This window comes from Podarcis gaigeae (assembly GCF_964106915.1).
Source record: "Podarcis gaigeae genome assembly, chromosome: 17".
Taxonomy (NCBI): Eukaryota; Metazoa; Chordata; class Lepidosauria; order Squamata; family Lacertidae; genus Podarcis; species Podarcis gaigeae.
Window position 1 is genome coordinate 10,895,602 of NC_139694.1, and position 22,801 is coordinate 10,918,402.

Genomic DNA, 22,801 nt, shown 5'->3' on the forward strand with positions numbered 1-22,801 from the left:
GAGATGAGAGTGGCAGAGAACCAAATTTCAAGGAAGAGAATTCATACTCCTCCATCGATGGGGAATCTGTTAGGAGGTCTTTCTTACCTAGCAAAGAGCTACAGGAAGGCCTGTGAAAGAGACAGGTAACACAGCCGACAAGAAGCCTAGCAAGAGAACAGCAGTGCTGATGTGATGGGAATCATAAGAGCAACAGTCCCTCCAGCCGTCTTGGTTTGTATGAGCGAAGCAACTTCTCAGTATTCTGTTGAGGCGCCCTTTTGCACAGCTACAGAGATGAGTCTACCTTCTACCTCTTCCAGACCACAAGCGAACATCCTCTTTATGATGTAGGCCTCCTGCATGTACCAATTACTATTCCATCCCAAATTCACTCTATTCTGAACTGCACGAGGACAGCAATGCCAGAATCTCAATGCATCCTCAAGGCTTTGGGAAGGTAATGCCTGGCCCCGCAATCTTGTAAGCACAGAATTTCTAACTATTTTATTTCCACTGAAACACACAGGGTATAGGGCAGTATACAATTTTATTATTCTTATTTCCCTTGAGTAGCCAGTCATTTTAATGATTGCGTCATGTTGCGCCCCCAGGGAAGTTTGATTTCACCACTGGAGGTGCACTTCATTGTCTCTTGAGACAGACAGATACAACAAGATGTTGTTTTAAAATGTCTTATTTATATAAAAAATTATATACTACTGTATTTAAAAATATCATAACAAGAGTGGTTTACAACCATGATACATAAAACCATACAATCAAAAGCTTATAAAAATGTTAAAACCAGAAAGCGGCTAACTATTAAGCTATTGTAATGGTTTGTAAGTGAGAGGCATATGTATACTTTTACAAATAAGCAAATAAATATAAGCCAGGGACTCAAGTGGCCAAGTTGCCATCCATGCTTTTCGAGAAGCCTACACACTCTGGATGGGTCACAAATTGTGCAGGCTTAAAGGTAAAGGTAAAGGTACCCCTGCCCGTACGGGTCAGTCTTGACAGACTCTGGGGTTGTGCGCCCATCTCACTTAAGAGGCCAGGGGCCAGCGCTGTCCGGAGACACTTCCGGGTCACGTGGCCAGCGTGACAAGCTGCATCTGGCGAGCCAGAGCCGCACACGGAAACGCCGTTTACCTTCCCGCTGGTAAGCGGTCCCTATTTATCTACTTGCACCCGGAGGTGCTTTCAAACTGCTAGGTTGGCAGGCGCTGGGACCGAGCAGCGGGAGCGCACCCCGCCGCAGGGATTCGAACCGCCGACCTTTCGATCGGCAAGTCCTAGGCACTGAGGCTTTAACCCACAGCGCCACCTGCGTCCCAAAGTCGAAAGCAAATGGGAGCATATCGTATGTGAGACACCTTGACAGAATTGTGAGCTTCTCTTTAAAATATTCTGTTCTTTCTATCACCTCCAAAACAATTATATATATTTATGCCTGCATGTTTTTGAGATTCATCTGTTTGCACTTACCCATTGGGGCATCTTCCCAGCTTGAGGGTCGTGATGATGGAACTGAAGAACGAGAACCGTCACCACCACAGATAAGCCGACAATGACCATGATGCTTGCAAAATATTGTGCTGTGCATTAAAAGAGGGGAGGGAGAAGAGAACAAATAGTTACTTAGCCTTTGGGGGCTCCCAGAGCACTTGGCAACTTGGTTGGATTTTTACAGCCTTGACAGCACGGTAAATGACATAAGAATATGCAGTGTATCATGCATTGCAAAGTTATAGCCATTAAACATTTGTCAATTTAACACGCTTTAAAAAGAAGAAGCTAGAAACAAAATATCTACACGCTTCCTGAATTTAACGGGATGCATCTTCTTTTAGTCTTTTCCGAAGTGGTTGTGTTATACCACTAATTACAGAATATAGACAATGTATCAATGTATTCTGTGTGCGCGCCCTCGCCTTTAGGTTGGCAACTTGTGGCCCTGTCTTCATTTCATGGGGACGGGACAAGGGGAAATGGGGAGAGCGGAATGTGAGGCAAAAAAGGAGGTACCCCACTAGCCTTGCCTAATGGTAGCAGGTACACCTGACCAACCACACCTGAGGTTCACCCCACCCACCCTGCTTCAGGTACTCGTTGCCATAATTGTGGACATCCATAGGTTGAACATGGGAGAAACACGCATGCAGCCAGAAATGCTTTGAAGGTTTGTACTTTAGCAGCTGATCGCACAGTGGAACTAGCAAATCGCTTTTCCTTTTAAACTCATTTACCCCCAGAGTCAGGTGATTAGTTACAGTAAAAATAAAATAAAATATGCAAATAACCTCCACCACACGAATAAAACAGGCTGCCTAGTCTTCAGTATTCTCTAATATTCCACAAATGAAAGTAAAAACCCACTATTGTGTATTTGACGTGTGCTTATTTGTCCAGGAGAGATCACTGTTCGAGGCACTTGGACTTTGCTGAAGGCTTATCTCTGCCTCTGGTACACTGAATTGATTTACTCAGCAGCACCAGCATATATTAATTTTTTGCTCCAATTATCCCTATTTATCTACCACCACTCATAGATTTAATTCAATTTGTTGTGGCCCTGGGGAGGAAGCTGGATTCTGAAGAACCATATGAGCACACTAACAACATTTTAGAAAAGATATACCCCCAAGCCTGTTAACTGGAGGAGAGACCAGAAAAGAAAGGCTGTCTCTGGTAAACAGAATTGAGGTGTATGGAATTGTGGCCCCAATGTTAATATCAACTCCCAAAGGAGAGAGAAACCTATAAAAAAATAATACCTTATTAGAGAGGTCAGAACTCTGCATTGACTAAATTTGAACACCACAATAAGCTATAGTTTATCTTGTGAGAAATGAGCCTACTGGCCTCCCCAGGACTGAGGCAACCCCAGGGGCAGAGGAATGTCTTCACTGGAGGGGGGCGGGGACATTTGGCAGTCACGGGCAGGTGGTGCGCCGAATTTCCGCCTTCGGCGGCTCGCTTCACCCCCAGCTGTAGGGTACATGCGCCACTCCATGCACCCGAGCAGCTATCCCGTGCCTGGGCAGCGCGGACGTATGCTCCACCCCTGGGCAATCCCCCTTCCAGTGCATCATGACAATGAGTTTGGCCACTTTCACTTCTGATTTCAATAAAGCACAATTTAACATTTCGTTCTAACCCTAAACTGTGGTTAGCTCTAACCACAGTTCAGTGAAATAAGCCAGCTTTGTAAACTATGGCTTTGAGTTGGCTTGTTTCAAACAAACCATAGTTGAAATTAACCATGATAATAGTAATCTTCATTGTGGTCCAACAACCCATAACATGGATTCAGAATGAAATACAGATTCAGACAGACACCCCCCCCCCCAGGGAAGGAAGACCGAAGCGTTATTTGTTTATTCATGGGTATGATTAACCATGATATGTCAAACAAATGACATGGAAGCTGAGATTAATCATCAACTACTACTTGCAGTACTACTTGCACCTGAGGAAGGAGGAGGACAAGTGTGAAAACCCCAGGAGGAGGCGAGGCTTGTTCCTCTCACAATAAACTGTAGCAGTGCCCAAACACAGCCAGTTCCTCAATTCTTTCCTGAAATTTCTTCTCACAATGCTGCAAAAGCTGGTCTGGCATTGATGGAGCCCAGAGAGATAAGAGGCCAGAATCACACATTGTTCAGAATTCAACAGCCTCACAACAGCTGTCCCTTGAGAAATGCTAGTCACAACACCATACATGTCTGCATACAAATGGGCAGATCTGACAGGGTGGGAAGAATGAAAGAGGTACCACATAACTCTTCAGATTATTTGCTCTACCCCTTGGAAGACCAAGGGAAATGGCAGGGGATGTCAGAGTCGAAAAGACATGTGGCAACCCTCCTTCCTCTCTCTCTTCTCCCTTACCTATTATTTCCCCCCTTGCCCCCTGCAAGGAATTAGACTGCTTAATCCAGGCTTCCTCAACCTCGGCCCTCCAGATGTTTTGAGACTACAGTGGTACCTCAGGTTAAGTACTTAATTCGTTCCAGAGGTCCGTTCTTAACCTGAAATTGTTCTTAACCTGAAGCACCACTTTAGCTAATGGGGCCTCCTGCTGCCGCTGTGCCGCCGGAGAACAATTTCTGTTCTCATCCTGAAGCAAAGTTCTTAACCCGAGGTAATATTTCTGGGTTAGCGGAGTCTGTAACCTGAAGCGTATGTAACCTGAAGCGTATGTAACCTGAGGTACCACTGTACAATCCCTATTATCCCTGACCACTGGACCATGGGAGTTGTAGGCCAAAAACATCTGGAGGGCCGAGTTTGAGGAAGCCTGTCTTAATCCATCTTGACCTTAAGGATTAAAGGCAGCACCTAAATAAGAAACACAAGCCTGAGAGCAATGTTAAATGCAACATGATACCATACATCTAAAGCTTTATGGGAAGTGTAGTCTACCCCTCACAATGCAACAATCCCCAGCACCCTGAACCAAACTACATTTCCCAAGTTTTTTTGGTGGAAGCCATAAGAGCTACCTGGAGGAGACTCTTGAGAGTCCCATGGACTGCAAGAAGAACAAACCTCTCCATTCTGAAGGAAATCGGCCCTGAGTGCTCACTGGAAGGACAGATCGTGAAGCTGAGGCTCCAATACTTTGGCCACCTCATGAGAAGAGAAGACTCCCTGGAAAAGACCCTGATGCTGGGAAGGATGGAGGGCACAAGGAGAAGGGGACGACAGAGGACAAGATGGTTGGACAGTGTTCTCGAGTCTGACCAAACTGCAGGAGGCAGTGGAAGACAGAAGTGCCTGGTGTGCTCTGGTCCATGGGGTCATGAAAAGTCGGACACGACTAAACGACTAAACAACAACAACAACATAAGAGCTACACAGGCATAAAACTGGCATAGGTTTCTAATCCAGATAAGCCCCAACACCTTGCATATTTGCAACAGCACTGTACAGATAGCCCTGCTTGCATTTGCCCTCTCCCCATCTGCCTGCACGGCTGGAGGTATTAACTTTTAACGTTTGCAGCTAATGTAGAGAAACAAGGAGTTCACCCCCTTGTGCTAATGCGGTGGGCGAGTCGCTCCTCCAGCTCCGCTGTAACTAGAGTGCCTAATGAATTTCTATTCTGCTCTGATTCATTCTTTGGAAAGTACACCGCAGGCCTGCAAAATGTGTCAGGAAATTGAATTTGGACCACGATACCTGGACGAAAGCCAGGGATGTTGTATGTGATGGATGACAGGTGCCACCTGGAGAAAAAAAACTCATCCTTGCCAGAGCTTTAATGCTCTTCTACAATGCTGTTCCACAAGAGCATTAAAAAATAAATAAATGGTATAACAACCTGCAAGGAGCAAGCAAGGAAAATAAAGCTGCCACTGCATGCAATGAGAAAAGGAATAAGTCCTAACTCCCCCTCATCGCAAAGGCACTGCCTTTCAAGATGCAAAGCCGTTGCACCCAGGGAGGGCAATTGAGAGCATGTAGGTCAGGCGTGTGCAGGGGGGGATAGGTGCTTTGGCACATCAGAGGTTGCTGGGCTCAACTGCCCACCATCCCCAGCCAGCATGGCCAGGATGATGAGAGTTGGCCACCTGCAACATCTGGTGGTGGACCAATGAGTCCCCACAGGGGACAGAGGTTGTGTCCAGTCTCATCACCTCTCTGCTGGAAGGGGAAACTTCTTGCCTGCAAGACATGAGAAGGGAACTGCCATGTGCAATGTCAGAAGCAGTGCAGTGCCATGTTGCATTGTTAGAAGTTTATTTAGGGAAGTTAAAAAAAAATGACTGATGTTTTAATGTATTTTTAATCTCCTGTTGGAAGCTGCCCAAAGTGGCTGGGGAAACCCAGCCAGATGGGCGGGGTATAAGTACATTATTATTATTATTATTATTATTATTATTATTATTATTATTATTATTATTATGCTTCTTGCCGATCGTGCCACAGGCCCTGGAATCCTGTTTCTAGAAGTCTATTACACTATAAACACTGAAGTAGTATTTACTGTATGTGCTCATTCTTTCGATCCTTCATTGTGGACAGTGGGCAGTAAGATGCATTGGCTTCAATTAAGACAAGGCAAAAAAAATCTCAATTATTAGGAATCACTTAAGACCTCTCAGGGCCTTTCTTCCAACAACAAGTTTTTTATCTAAACCAGATGCTATATTTCTTCATTCTATGCAACTAATTCCCACTACAGTTTTGATGGATCACAATACTTTATTTCCCTCTGTGTTCTAAACTGTTGCTTTTAGCGTTGATTGGAATGGCTGAATCCTTTAGAGATTTCTCTGTTCCAATTATAAGCAAAACTCCCTCTTCGCTGTGTAGAGGCCAAAACAAGTTGTGAATTAAAAAAGAAAAGAAAACCAAAGCTATCAGTTCAGAATTCGACTGCTGGTGATATAATATACCATTACAACCATTTCATATTTTTGGTTTTAGCATACAAATGCTGCATCTGCTAACGACTCCTCAGCAGCCTAAGATTTTATTGCCTTTTATGTTGCTTGAGTTCATTATGTGATTAATTGCGCTTGACTCCTAACAGTGTCATGGGACTCCCTAGAAGAAGCAAGGAAAATGGTTCAATTTCCCCGAGTATAAATTTTAAAAAAGCAACAGCAAAAACAAAATAAGCCCAAGCTGGTAGACTGGTAGTAGTCAATTTCCATCTGTCAGGGCTTGCCAGGCTACATTTGACCCAGAAGCTCTATCTCCTGCTGGGGAAGCAGGAATGATGGAAAGACACTAAAACATGTTCCAGATCCTTTTTTTTTTTTTTGTTTCCATATTGCTTTTCAAAAGCACATCAGAATGGCTCACAAAGTGTAAGAGTCCACTAGGAGTTTGGCCTTTCGGCCACCTGCAGACCAAGTATTCCTATTTTCCAGGGACAGCTCCAGATTTACAGAAGCCATCCCAGTTTCTTATTTGAATGCCCTGTAGAAGACATCTGAAGGCAGCCCTGTATAGGGAATATTTTTAATGCTTTACTGTGTTTTTATATATGTTGGAAGCTGCCCAGAGTGGCTGGGGCAACCCAGTCAGAGGGGCAGGATATAAATTAATATATATATATTAATATTATGGAATGATGTTGTTGTTTAGTCATTTAGTTGTGTCCGACTCTTCGTGACCCCATGGACCAGAGCACGCCAGGCACTCTTGTCTTCCACTGCCTCCCGCAATTTGGTCAAATTCATGCTGGTAGCTTCGAGAACACTGCCCAACCATCTTGTCCTCTGTCATCCTCTTCTCCTTGTGCCCTCCATCTTTCCCAGCATCAGGGTCTTTTCCAGGGAGTCTTCTCTTCTCATGAGGTGGCCTAAGTATTGGAGTCTCAGCTTCAGGATTTGTCCTTCCAGTAAGCACTCAGGGCTGATTTCCTTCAGAATGGAGAGGTTTGATCTTCTTGCAGTCCATGGGACTCTCAAGAGTCTCCTCCAGCACCATAATTCAAAAGCATCAAATAGGACACCTCTGATTCCATCAGAGAAATGTTGGATGGTATGCAGTGGAGCTGTTTCAGTACCTTGGAGAGTGCTCTTGTTCTGCATTTCCCATCTCACGAATTCTCTGCAGGAAAGCAGTGCCCAGCTTCTGTTGGCCAAACAATATTTTCCTGCTTTTCAGCAGAAGCTTTCGGAATGAATAGCATAAGCATATTAGCTTGTGTGTGTGTGTGCAAGAGAAAGAGGTCTCAGAGCTGCATTGCAATTGGCCTTTCTGTGCAAGTACCGCATGGAGGGTGATCATCTAAGTCCCTTTGGAGCCATTGTTAAAATCTGGACTTTTCTATTTCAAAGTTTTCATCAGGGATCAGGCCACATAGCCTTTTCATTTGCCCACAGAGCACATCTTTGCAATAGCTGAATGTAATGCTCCCTGGCATGTTGGAACGACGCAGTCCACGGCTAATTAGCAATCTTGTTTGCCTTCGTTTCGAATCTGTGCGGCTTTAAGTCTCCCTTCATCTTTCCGGCAGCTTGTATATCAACCAGAGGAGGCCGTGCTAGAACCTGCTGCTGTTTTTATCACAGCAACTCCCTGTCCTGTGGCAATGCAGCTGTGGCATTTACCCTGCCTACCCTTTTCAGTTTTGTGGCTCGCAGCTATTGTTCTCAGACTTGCGACCGGCACTCATGCATATGTGTGAGTACGTGCGAGGGGAGGGGAGGGGAGGGGAGAGAGAAATAGATTTATGAGGGATGAAATCACCATTACAACCTCTCCACTTCACACTTTGGGGAGGGGGAGGGGGAGAAAGAGAGAGAAGCAGAAGCTGCTTACAGGCTGCCAGATTGAGGGCCTAACCTGTAAATCATGAGCCGACTGACAAGTCCCTGCAGGTAAGCTTGCTTGAAGTGAATGTTCAAATGTACGAGGCCTTATTCGTTTTGGATCCCTTGGCTGTGCATATTTCTCTGGTGTATGAACCTGAGTTTTCCCATTTGTGGCTGTCAGGGAGGCTACAAATGGGCCAGGGGTGTGCAGGAAATCACAGCAACTTCTGTAGAGAGGCCTGGGAGAATGAGAAAACAGGTGCATACCCTCCAACATTTCTCCGATGAAAATAGGGACATCCTATTCCATAATAAGAATAATAATGATAACAATTTTATGATGTATATACACCATGCATCTGGGTTAAAAAATGTCTCTCTACAGGGCTGCCTTCAGATGTCTTCTAAAGGTTGCTTAGTGACTTATCCCCTTGGCTCGGGGGTCACATAACTCCATGCCCTCCAACGTTTCTCCAATGAAAATAGGGACTTCCTAAGGAAAAGCAGGAAGGCTTCTGTAAATCTGGGACTGTCCCTGGAAAACAGGGAAACTTGGAGGGTCTGTGGAAAAATCCATACAGATAGGCACTTTGTAACAGAAACATGTTTAGCCATTCATTGTAGCTCCCTGATTTTGTGGGTCTCTCTCTCTCTCTCTCTCTCTCTCTCTCTCTGTGTGTGTGTGTGTGTGTGTGTGAGAGAGAGAGAGAGAGAGAGAGAGACTATTTTGAGGAAGACAACGTTCAGCCCTCTATCAAGAAATTGCATTTTTTCAAGTGAGATGAGCTGAAGCTTCTAAATACAGTACTACAGTGGTACCTCAGGTTACATACGCTTCAGGTTACATACGCTTCAGGTTCCAGACTCTGCTAACCCAGAAATAGTGCTTCAGGTTAAGAACTTTGCTTCAGGATGAGAACAGAAATCATGCTCCAGCGGTGCGGCGGCAGTGGGAGGCCCCATTAGCTAAAGTGGTGCTTCAGGTTAAGAACAGTTTCAGGTTAAGAACGGACCTCCGGAATGAATTAAGTTCTTAACCCAAAGAACCACTGTACTGAGAAGTTTGGGGGGGAGGGGAGAGAGAGAGACAAACTTTTGGGAATGGACAAAGAGAGCCTGTAGCAAAATGGTACTGGAACTAACACAACCAATAGCAACAAAACATGGAGTGGAGGTAGATGGGATATGGCATTGTCTGCTGACTGGCTCAGCTTGCAACCAGCCTCCTCAGGCTTCATAGTTTCTCCCAGATTCCCCAATCCAAAAAAAACATCAAAATAGTTCACACAAGTTGTGGAAGAAACAGTAAAACTATTATTGGACTGTGCCACTTCTGACTCTGCAGATGGGGGAATCGCATGACTAAATATCCCTCCATGCAAAAAAAAAACAAACAACCCCCAACAACTGTGGACTGGCAACTAGATTTCAAAGAGAAGCGCTCTAATTAGCTTTTACATTGACATCCTCGTTTTGAATGCAGAAGGGTTTTGAGGTTGTTTTTTCTCGTGGTGAAGCATTAAGTCATATGTCCGCCTACCTGCAGGCTGCATACTCAACATCAAAATTCACAGAGGAGAGGTTTGTGGAGCAAATTCATTTCAGCGCTAAAATAAACATTCCCTTTCCTTCCAGCCCCCTAAGGCCTGGTTTTATGTATGCAGATGTGTGCTTCAATTTCCTCATCAGAGATTTGTCTCTCTGTAGAGGGAAAAGAACAATAATGTACTCTGATTTATTTCTTTTTCTTTTTTTTAAAGTGTATCACGAGTGTTCATTTCACTGCAGTACAATGCTACCTGATCAGCATAGTATTGGTGGTGGTGGGTTGGGGGTGGAATGGCCATGTCACATTTCAAATGATCTGCAACGCACTCTTTCCCCTACACAGAGCTTGATTGCAATGTTGCAAACCCAACTTTTCAAGTGATGCTGAGGACATTTTTAGGATGTGGGGGTTTTTTTGCACAAGGCTTGAAGGGTGACCCCAGAGTATCAGACAGCCCATCTCGAGCTCTGCAGGCATATTTAATTAACAAACAGTATTCTTTGAGAAGCTGTGCCAACATAAATGATGCTGGCACAGACATAAAGAGATTATGACAACTTAAGAAAACACTAAACAGAACCTGGAGTTATTAATAAAAACCCACCCAAAGCTCTTCATTTCCACCTCATTCTGTGTAACGGTTTTAGAATAATTAGGATTAGTGTGATGCTTGCTTACTTGATAAGGACACAGGGACAAATGTTGCTGTGGCATTGATTACTGCCTCCTGGTACCAGCCAAACCACAGTTCTTTTACATAAAATCTACCCCTAAAATGCTCCTGAAATATAGGGGCCCTCTTACAGGACTATAATATTGAGCTGAGGCGCGTTTTTAAAGACACAGAACGAAAACAACTACTGCCAAACTTGTCGTATAGCCGGACCGACCCCAAGCAATCAACACCCTCTCTGCCGAAGGGCTTTCGCCATAGGGCCATGATTCATTCGGAAGGGCCGTCAAAGATGGATACGTGCGGTGAATCCAGTCGTAACACTCCCTTGGAGAGGAAAACGTCGGAGCGAAAAGGCCAAACACACAAAGAACGCCAGCCCAATCTAGATAATTCAAAGATAGGACACTCCATTACGCCTTTGGCAGATCCAGAATTTCATCACTCTCTACCGCACCTGGAATCTGATCAGCCAATGCCAAGTGACGTTCCTCCCAAGGGAAATGGGACACACAGAAAGCCAGAGTCAGATTTAATTGTCTTTGACAAAGACCCCCTGATGGTCCCAGCAATTCAGATAACACCGCTGATGCCGGGAAATTGGGAAAATGCTGAAACTCAACCCCGAGAACAACAACACTGTGCATATCCTACGTAAAGCACTTTTTTTCAAAACCAGGCATGCAGAAGCCAGTAGCACACACTTATATCAGTTTTATGGAAGCTTAAATCCCATGCCTTTCCCTGGCAATGCAATTTGGAGTCGGGGCTGAGAATTCTTTGGTGAAAAACCCAGGCCCCTTGCAGAATGACAGCTTGCAGGATTCCCTGAAAGCTGCTCCCCATCCCCAGAGGGGGGGGCAGTGTTGCAGGCAGGCCACGCACCCTCCTCATGTACAGTGGGGGCGTGGCAGTGCCCCCACATCATAGGGGAATCCCGGCTGTGTCATACCCACGGCTGACCAATGCGGTCAGCCGGGGGGCCATGGCTTACTGTATTGAAGCAGCCGCGCGGCCGGGGCTTCTCCCTCTTGGGTCCATGTGTTTTATTATTCAACATTGGGGGTAGGGGGCTCAGGGCCTTGACTCACAAGAAGGAGAAATCTGCTCAGGCCATTTTAAGGCCGCACTGCAGCTGTGAGGCTGGAGCAGCAACAAAATACTTGCCTGGTGTAAAAGATGCAGATTAATCGGACTGAGATGTTGCAATAGGAGGACTGTTAGGTTGTGCTGAAAAGCCACTTCCAAGCTGGAGAGGAGGTGGGGTTGCGGGCTTCACGCCCTCCCCACATGTGTGGGGGCTGGCTCACAGCCCCCACAAGACTGAGGGAATCCTCTGCCGCGTCATCTCCCTTGCCAGCCAATCGGCTGGCCCAGGAGGCGTGGCCCGCGCTATTTAGGGCCTGCGCGGCCGAGGATTTTCCTCTTTCATCGCTCCAGCTGCTCCGGTTTCCCATCCCTCCCACCCTTTAGGTTTGGCTCTCTGACATTGCTATGGACTTCGGTTGGTCGCCGTCAAGGGGCCTGGTAGGAACTTATTCCACTTGGCAAATTGGCTCCAGCCATTTGTTTTTTCGCCTACCTCATAGCAAATCGTCACAACTTCCTTGGCATTGGAGGTTAGGCATTGGTAAGGGTATTGTTATGCAGATGAGAGGGGGGGAAGAAGTGCCATCACCTTCCGCCATATCGAAGGGTAGTCCATTAAAGGATTCCGGGGGGCGTTACCCTGTCTGAAGCCTATGGAGGTGTGGGCCCAAGGCACGCCCCCGAGCAGTGACCCCGGGGGAGCTCCTAGTTAATGTGCATCAGCAGGACTCCCCCTACTGGCGGTTAACCCTTCCCGGACTTCAAGCAATCAGGCTGAAGCTGGATAGTCGATAGGACCAATGCCTAAGTCAATACTGCTCAATTCCTGTAACCAATAAAGTTGTGGCCAATTTTTACCCATTAATCTAAAATGCTGGTGTCATGTGTCTTTATTTCTGATGGGGGAGGCGGGAACTCGCCACATTACCAACCCCACAAAATCCCAGTTAAACCTACTCATCTCATTAGAAAGAAAGAAAAAGCTTTTGATCAAACCCTCCTAGGTGGAAAAGCCCTTAGGCAGCAGAATGTGGTGGGAGCTCTGAAACGGCAGAGTGCACTTCAGACTCCGGGGATCACATTTTTAATGTTCTCTTATGCTTTAACCAAAACAAACCTATCTGCAAACAGAAAATTAGCAGAGCAGGGAAAATGCTGGCCTAGAATGCACTGCCCTGATAAACTAGCTTTCTACTCACAGTTGACTTGGTTTTTAAACACAGTAAAATGTTCAGAGTGGTGCACTCTACCACCTCCAAAGTCTTCCAGCTCATTATTCTGCATGAGAACATCTTAACTAGAGTTTCCAAAGTAATAGGTACTCTCGGGGCATCTCTATTAATAAGGAACAAAGCTGCAGCATAGGGGCACATGAGGCATATGCCTAGGTACTGAAATCCTGCCGTGGGAGCAAAAGGATGCAGTCCAAATTACCTTTGGGCATGCTTCCCCATCATATTATTCTGCAAAAAGGAGTTCAGCAGTTTGAGCGAACGTCTGGCAATTACAAGCCGAAACGGAATGTAAACTCTGGTCCTTGGTGCACTCTTTGAAAGTCAAACAGCTAGGTACATGCATGATGCATTGCAAATGTGCAGAAAGCAAAAATAAAACAAGCCAGTCTGTGCATGCATTACCTACAGTTGGTGGTTGCATACGAAAAGGTGATCTGAAGCATCAGTCTGTGGGACAGATCAGTTGGTAGAGCATAAGGTTCTTCATCTCAAGGCCGTGGGTTCAAGCCCCACGTTGGGCAAAGAGATCCCTTCTTTGCAGGGGGTTGGACTAGATGACCCTCATGGTCTCTGTCAACTGTACAATTTTATGATTCTAAACTCTGGAACTGCACCAGGCGTGAGGAACTTTTGTCCCCCCCAGACGTTGCTTAACTGTAACCCATCAGTCCTTGTCCTGCTTGCAAAATTCCCAAGAGGGGTCTGTAAGGCTACTATGAGAACAGTTTGCTGGACTGGATGGGTCTTTGTCCTGATCTCTTATTATTTATTTACATTTGTTTTATTTATAAAATAATTATTTATATTGCTCTCTCCCAAAATATCAGGGGAGGGTACAGCAATCTTTTTTGAAAACACAAAAAACTAAACCTTTCTTGCCTACTCAAGAAAATTATTGCAACTGCATAGACCTGCCAGCATAAGAAATATTCAAGAGATGCACGGAGGGCAAAAGGAAGCTTTCTGGGTCATGTGACCAGCATGACTAAACTGCTTCTGGCACAACGGGACACCGTGATGGAAACCAGAGCGCACGGAAGCGCAGTTTACCTTCCTGCCGTAATGGTACCTATTTATCTACTCGCACTTGCATGCTTTTGAATTGCTAGGTTGGCTGGAGCTGGGTCAGAGCAATGGGAGCTCACTCTGTTGCGGGGATTCGAAACCACCAACCTTTGGATTTGTAAGCCCAGGAGGCTCAGTGTTTTAGACCACAGAACCACCTGTTCATGGGCGGTATATGGGCAGCCAATAAAGAGGTTTTAGCAGAGGCATCAGGTGCTGTCAGCTGTCTGCGCTCTTCAACAGTCTTGCCGCACATTGTATTCTTTGCTGGCTTGAACTTCCGGACTATGCCTAAGGGCAGCCCCGCATAAAGCTCGTTTCAGTAATCCAAGTTTATATTGTCTTCTATTCATGCAAACACCTCAGGAGTTTGCAAAGCTGCTGCTAAGCTTGCGGACAGGCCAGGGTCATGTAGGAAAGTGGTACCTCTACCTGCCAAGGTGATGAGAAAGAGTATAGATGGCCACCCTGTTCTATGCATCAGCGGTGACTTGAAAAGGTAAACTGCACAGGGACCGCTGTCATATGAATTTACAATAAGATTCTGCACCTTGTGAGGAGAGGAGACAGAGAAGGGATTGGGGAACCAAATATATATGTCTTATGAAAGTATATGTCTTCACCCAAAGTAGCAGAATCTATGCTCTGGCAATCTTGTCTCCTTGGCCTAGTTCCTGCTCAGGTGGTAAATGTGGACCCAGGCTGTACAGATTCAGCCTGCAGGTGACGGGTTCACATGATTCAACCCTCCCCTCTGCAGCAACAACGATGGTAAAAAATATATATCCTAAAGATAGAAGCACATGGAGCTGCACCAGCCAGGCTAGTTCTAGTCTGGCCTGCAGACTAAGATATAGTGACACAGAAAATCAAGGGACCAGAAAAAGTTCTCTCCCCAGCTTAACACTTTCCTTGCTGAAGCGAAGAGACAAAGGAAACTGGAGGGGTGGAGGTTTCAGTGGCAGCGGCAGCAGAACAAGGGTGAGCGGAAGACGGGAGGCGCAGGAAGAGATGAGTCTTATTTTCCCTGCCTCCAGCCAACACCACTCATGGTACATCTTGTAAAATAATAAAAAATGTACCACTCTAAGTGTCAGGCAGACACAGGTCTGCTAGTCCCCCTCAGGTAGTTTTTGTCGGGAAGTGTCATGCAGCAAAAGATTAGCCCAAGTGTGTTTTCTGTGGCTGAGGTTTTTGTCCTCAGTCATCATGGAAGAAATAGAGGGGGAAATGTACGCATACCAATAAGCCTTATGAACATTTAACATTATAAGTTTGGGGTGCAGTGCCAGGATAAGTAATAATTATTCCGAAGGTGCAACTCAAGTTACTTCTGTACTTTCTCTCATGAGGCAAACAGCCTTGAGGAATAAATTTCTACTGGGGGAAAGTCCCACCCAGCATCACAACGGTGACTGGATTTTCTACCATTCTGATACGGCCATTAAACTTTTCTTAAAAGCAGGAGAACTGATTTGGCCCTTAAATGCTGGATCTTGCAAAGATTCCAGAAGGTTAGGCGGCAAATCTAGCTCAGAGCCTTGTGGCACTAACTGATTTATAGCAGCACAATAAATCTGTAATAAATCTCTGCGTCTTTTATTAACAATAATAAATCTGTTACTCTTTACTGTGCACAATACCCCCAAGCTTTTAAAATGTTTTAATATGCATCGTGTTTTATATTAATTTGTTTTATATCACTAGAAAATGAACTAAACTTTTTTAAAAAAGAAAAACCCAATAACTTGTTGTTCTTAACAGCAAAGATGGCATCTTCCTCCCATGTTAAGACAAGTGTGCATTTGTCTGAGGTGAAACTATTCGCATTCCCCATCCCACCATTTTGCTGAATGTTGGAAAACACCTCCTTTCTTATTATGGTGATTTTTTATTTTATTTTTGAAATATTATCTACTAGTCCTTTGTTCTCAGGTGATTTCCTTTGCTCTCAGTAGTGTTAACCTATAGCCAAATCTGTTTATTTTATGGGATCGCGCATGTATCTAACTGCAAAAGAAAGGAGGAACAGGAGCCAAGAGGAAAACCAAAACATGCAAACATATGTCTGAAAGGAAAATCATTTCCAGGAAATACAGTTTTCAATGACATATAACTATATTAGAAGTGAAAAACCAAAACCAACAAATATTTGGTATAGCCTTACACAGTTATGATCATTTCTGGATCGCCAACACTGAAAGTATTGCATCATTGGTAGGTTCCAGTTTGCAATGTGCTTCTGAACCATTTGCACAAGTGCAGGAGACTACAGCGAGTGTTGTTCACTCGCTGCCCGTAAAGTGGAGGAAGAAGCTGCGTGTACCAAAACTGGCTAATGAATGCTTCAGCATCATCTTAAGTGATGGTCGGCCAAGAGTTTGGGCACAGCCTCAGACATGATTTCAAAGACTAAAGCTCAGCCATTAGAGATGAGCCAAATCTAGTCATTTCCAGTGAAGATCTTTGGCAGTGCCAAACATGTACCGTAATTCCCTTCTGGGCATTCTTAGCCCTCTTTGCAGACATGTTCGTTTATTCATTTACATTGCCCACATTTACCCACAGTGATGCCATGATGCAGTGAAATGGATTACCTTTGCCGCTTTAAGATGTCTCTCTGTTGGCTGTAAATAATCCCTGATTAGGTGGGATTATCTACATGACTAAAGCAGGAAGGAGAAAGAAGCAGCAAGCAGAGGGGAAATTGTGCCAGACAGGGTTGAGAGAGGAGGATATTCACAACAAGTATTGAGGGGTGTGGGTGTTTGTTTGTGTAGGGAGCTCTATCCCACCCAAAACTGGCTCCAAATGAAAAGTGAGCCTGCTTTTTCTTACAGTACAGCAAAGGTCTCTGTCTGGCACATTGGAAAGGGGTCTACATGGCAATGGGATGGTAGCTATCCCATAAGTTCCTCTTGGAATTGTGGTTATTTGTCAAACTCTGCTCATTCTTCACAAACACAAAAAACACCTCAGTTTCCCACAGAGGATTAAAATGTGAAGTACCGCCATATTACCCCTTAAGAAGAAGAAGAGTTTGGATTTGATATCCCGCTTTATCACTACCCGAAGGAGTCTCAAAGCGGCTAACAATCTCCTTTCCCTTCCTCCCCCACAACAAACACTCTGTGAGGTGAGTGGGGCTGAGAGACTTCAAAGAAGTGTGACTGGCCCAAGGTCACCCAGCAGCTGCATGTGGAGGAGCGGAGACGCGAACCCGGTACCCCAGATTACGAGACTACCACTCTTAACCACTACACCACACTGGCTCTCAGCCATATATTAGGCTTCTTCGGACAAATTCGATCTCTACACATAAACTAACCAGCATTTTTCCTACCACCCTGGGGGGGAGGCTGTGAAACCTAGGCCAGTGATGATCTGCTCAACTGCATATTCATAAACAAGAGACCTTACAAAAACCCTAGCAAGCTTCCAGTACACACACACTCTCTTCCTCACAAGGAAACTGACTCTGAAAAGCTGCCCTGGAACTTACTTCCGCTTAGAGGCGAGGGAGTGTGCAACCATCTTAGAAGAAACCAGGCATTCAAAGAGCAATTGGACAGGTTGCCTTTGTTCTTGCATAATCTGGGTCTCTGCAAGGGCTGGGCTCCCCTGTCAGGCCTTGGTGGACCAGTCGAGCTCCCCAAGGCATTGCAGTAGAACAAGCCACATTTGATTACAGCTGACTGAACCAGGCCCTGTCCAAACCATTGTGCTTTCAGTTCCATGAATATGTTTTGTGAAGGGACTTTTAAATATAAATGGGACTTTTAAATATATAAGGGACTTTTAAATATAAATGAAGCCAGTCTCCGAGATTTGTCTTTCTATCCATTTCTTGGCACATGAATCTACAAACAGTACCAACATCAGCTTGGATCAAGAGGAGGAATTCAACGCCATACTCTTCTGGTTGTTCCCTCAGTGCAGGAGCTTCCACTTGCCAGATGAAAAAGTCCCCCTTTTTCTCCTTCTGTGTGCTGTTCTCCTGAGCCCCACAAAGCCAATTTCAGGGACACAACGGTGGAGGAAAAGGGGAAAGCCCGTAGCACTAGAGGGTGTGCCTGCATGGGCTTCTACTAGCAGGATCAGTTAGTTGATTCCAGCCAATAATTTTTATCTTTCCATATATGTTCTTTTTTTCCAACAAAAGGAGGAATTTTCACCCAATGCATCTCCAGACTGATACCTCGATTTACATAAATGCACACTGGTTAAGGTCCAATGGATTTATCTAAAAGGGGGCTCGTGCACCATTTCTTCACATTCCTTTTTCTTTATTTTGTTTAGCTACCTAAAATATTTAGCACACTGCCACTCCTCAGTTCATGATGTAACAATACTGGGGGGTGGGGGAATCTAACATTTAGGTTTGAAACAACAGGTCCACAATAGGAAATGGCTTTAGTAAAACTCTGCAGCCAAAATAGTAGCTCTTAACATCCAGAATACCCTACAGAATAAACATGATTTGTATCCACTTCAGAAAGAGACAAGGAAGGAGAAACGAAAGATGGAGGGACATTATGGAGCCTGGGGGTGTTATCCTTCTGACTTTTCATAGTGAAGACATTCAGAGCAGGGTTTGTGGCTGGCACAGGAGATCATGTAGGGAGAAGTGATGTCTAAAGTTATGTGGGATTGAGGCAATGAAGAGATTTCAAGTCAAGCACTATAGCACCTTTATACTAATATACTGGCTTAATTGGCTATTATGTGCTTCAAAGGGCACAGAGCTTGCATCAGGGAGCAGATGTATATTTTATATATATGGTGATAAAATCAACATTTAAAGAGCGGAATTTAAGACAGGCACTTCCAATCATTGTCTGTGCAAACATTCCAGCTTGCCAGATGAAATGATACTATCTTCTTTCCCTCTGCATACTGTACTGGAGGTTATCCTGACATCCCCCTCAGCTAATTTTGGGGGGAATGGGGGCACGTGGTGGGAGAAGAGAGGGGGAAAGCCCCATTGTGCACACAGAAGGCCTTGTGCAGGGCTCTCACTGACAGGACCTGTTAGCTGTGTTTAAGTTTGCTGTCCGTTTAAATGAGCCAGACCTTTCTCCAACCCTGAATTCAATTTGTGATTATGCCAGAGTGGGATGTTGCTGTTCAGTGAAATGATCCCCACCCTGGAAAAGTCTATTGGCCTTCCTGGTGTAACAGCCATGTGTTCCTCTAGGCTAGATGCCTTCCTGGTGGCTGCTGTGAGTCTCCCAGGTATGGGAGACATTTCAGCAGGGAGACAAAAATCCAGCAAGCCGGAGAAAGGAACAAAGTACATTTGACCTAGATGGCTGCTTTGCGAGATGCATTTCAAATACATTCGATATGCTCTAATTGTTCAGGCATTACAATTTTTTCTGCAGTTATCTAAAGCATTAATGAGGCTTTTTAGAGATACTTTGTCTAAAGAGGCACTTGGATGGCTCTGGGAAAGAGCTAAAATGCTGTGGTTGCGAACTGGGCCCACAACTTTGTTTTGAGATGCTTTCTGAATGACGAATCCATCCTTTTGAATGCCAGATTAGAAGACAGTCAAACTTTGGTTCTCAAACAGAATGCATTCCAGGACTCCATTTGACTCCTGGAACTCTTCGAAAACCAAGACGCGGCTTCCGATTGGCTGCAGGAGTGTCCTGCAGCCAACCGGAAGCCATGGAAGCCACGTTGGACGTTTGGCTTCCGAAAATCGTTCAAAAACCGGAACACTCAGTTCTAGTTTTCGATCATTCGGGAGCTGAAATGTATGAGTTCCAAGGCGTTCAGCAACCCAGGTACTACTGTGTTAGAAGCCAGTTCACTTCACAGTAGATATTTAAATTTCTTCAATATTGCCTTACAGTGGTACCTTGGGTTACATACGCTTCAGGTTACAGAACAGACTCCGCTAACCCAGAAATAGTACCTCGGGTTAAGAACTTTGCTTCAGGACGAGAACAGAAATCGTGCTCCAGCGGCGCAGCAGCAGCAGGAGGCCCCATTAGCTAAAGTGGTGCTTCAGGTTAAGAACAGTTTCAGGTTAAGAACGGACCTCCAGAACGAATTAAGTACTTAACCCGAGGTACCACTGTATTGTGTATACTCTAGTGAATTCCTGTTGATTTGAGATGTACTGAGTTCTTCTACACAAGGGAATGTGTACATGATTTGATTTAACCATTTTCATTATCTTTGAATTCAAAGAAAATTTTATACAGATGGACTGCATTTGGACACAATGGTAAACCATAGTTTAGCATTATGAGAATGAGCCTCGGGGAATCTGGCTTGCAGGGAGTGCTTCCACTCCATTGAGCACAAGGAGATTAGAAGTTTCCACTTATGTTTTAGATTCAGCATGCAGTGTCTAAACCATAAACTGTAGTTAATCTTAACTTGAAAAAAGCTAGCCTCATAAACCATGGTTTGAAGTTGTCTTTTTTCAGCTAAGCATAGCTAAGGTTAAGCACATCATGGCTATGTTTGGATGATCAAATCTTGGCTTAATTATAAATTAGGACATGAATAACTCTCATGCAGCTAGGAAGTTGCAGCTAACTGTAGCTTCCCGTTTCTACTGATCTGGGAAACTACGGTTAGTAGCTTCTAAGTAAGCTAGGATATAAAGCCATGATTTAAAATTGACTGATTATCCTAGATAGTTTGGAAGCCATCCATCATGGTTCTTCAGTTCAAACATAATAGGGAGCTATGGTTCACTGTGGCTTCCCAGTTTATTTCCCCGCTTCTATGAAAGGAGAAGCAAAACAGTTCGTGTGGGTGTGTGACACTTGTTTATATAGTGGCTTGTTAAACTGAGATTTCATCTTCTGAAATCTCAAGTTCAAATTACCGTATTTTTCGCTCTATAAGACACACCAGACCACAAGACGCACCTAGTTTTTGGAGGAGGAAAACAAGAAAAAAAAATATTCTGAATCTCAGAAGCCAGAACAGCAAGAGGGATCGCTGTGCAGTGAAAGCAGCAATCCCTCTTGCTGTTCTGGCTTCTGGGATAGCTGCGCAGCCTGCATTCGCTCCATAAGATGCACACACATTTCCCCTTACTTTTTAGGAGGGAAAAAGTGAGTCTTATAGAGCAAAAAATACGGTACATGGCAAGTCAAGCTAAAATGTGAGAATTTCCAAACGCCTCCTTGTGGTCAGGCCAGAGGAGAAGAGTTTGCATGTGAGCCCAAGGCTCACTGTAGTTCTGTTATATCCCAACCAGCCTATGATATCTCACACCACAAAGAAATTACAAGAAAGAATTCTAACTGCTGGGGATTTGGGGGGAAATGCTAATTTAATTCTTATTTGATGTAAATGGTCTTTGGTGGAAACGTGTGGGGCAGAAGTATAACTGGCTTTATAATGAGAGCGGTTAAGATAAGACTTGATCCTTTTTGCAGTTCGGTTGGTTAAAAAACTGCACCCTGCTATATGTAAACATAAGAACCTTATTAAAAAAATCTGTTAGTGGCAGCAAAGGTTTTTACACACCACAGGAAATATAATGAGCCACTGCACCCTACAAGGCAGCTGAGGAAAGCGTTTGCAGTGGACAGAATGCACAAATTAATCTGAATTAACGTAGCTTTTTACAGAGAAGCGGAAATTGCAATGAACTTTGCAGAGATGTGTCCTTAAGAAAAATAACACTGGGGGAATTACTGTACATATTCTCAGTTAATGAAACCTCTGTTGGGTGCTGTACGGTTTTAATAATACAATAATTAATAATTAACGGAGAAGGAAAAAAAACACAGGAAGAGAAATAAGGAAGAAGAGGAAGAGGAAGAAGAGAAAGAGGAAAGGAACCTGTAACGTTAGCCTTAGAGAAAAAAGCATCCTTCATCATAGCTGTCAACTTTTCCCTTTTCAAGCGAGGAATCCTATTCGGAATAAGGGAATTTCCCTTAAGAAAAGGGAAACGTTGACAGCTATGTCCTTCATATGCACTATATCAAGGCAGCCAGATATCATGAAGTTATTCCCACCCTTCACTTCAGAGATGATTGCTGGCAAAGGTACTGAAAATTTAATCATTAATATAAAAGGGATTAAATCTTCCACTGGAAAAAAGGGGGAGGGAAAATACTTAGACACATTCAGGAGTTTGTCTAAATATCTCCCCAATTTGGGTGTATGTGTGAGGGAATTGGGATGGCTTAGGATCCTTCAGATCCAAGCCACTTTCCATAATGCTCCAGAACATCCCCTTTATGACTCTTCTACCACCAGAGCGCCAACATCAGCTGAACCAAAACTTCAGAGGAGCTGCTGTGGCAGCTGGGAGAGGGAAGCTCCAATATTAGACCTCCCTCTCTGGTCCAATCTACAGTATTTGTGTGTTTTTACATTTTGGCAGAAGCCCCCCAGAGTGGCTGGGGCAACCCAGTCAGATGTGTGGCATATAAATAATAAAATTCTTATTTTTCTCCAGAGACACCATCCCAGGAAACACAGCATTGCAACTTCAGCAATGCTCTGAAGTCTCCGTCCGAAGTACTGGTTTCAACATTCAAGTTACCACTCTGTGTAACAGTTTTTCCACAGCTGACCAAGTGGGTGAAAACTTAACCTTAGAATAAAAAATAAAAAATAAAAAAAATTATTTATACCCTGCCCCCTTCAGCCAAGACTGGGTTCAGGGCGGCTAACACCCGATATAAAAACAAATTGATTGAAATACAACTTTAAAAACCATATTAAAATACAACATTAAAACATTAAAATGCAGCCTCATTTCAGTGGAAACTCAAATCAAAAACTTTTTTGGGGATGAAAACATCAAGTCTTCACCAAGGCTAACTATCCAAACTGGTCCTACATGGGCCAGAAAAAAGACAGGGAAGTCCCCAAATAGGAGTTCCATCACAGGAGGAGAAAGGAAAAAAGAAAGAGGGGGAGGGAATCAAATTGATTC

General features: G+C 44.4%; 1 protein-coding gene across 1 annotated transcript in view; it reads right to left on the reverse strand.

Moving 5' to 3' along the window:
* LOC310834835 (neuronal acetylcholine receptor subunit alpha-7-like) overlaps positions 1–22,801 on the reverse strand; it is a 110,331-nt gene that overhangs the window by 8,584 nt on the left and 78,946 nt on the right. Inside the window, exon 9 of the mRNA XM_083719271.1 lies at positions 1,474–1,583. Coding sequence (XP_083575397.1) covers positions 1,474–1,583 — 110 coding nt within the window. The remainder of the gene's footprint in view (positions 1–1,473; positions 1,584–22,801) is intronic.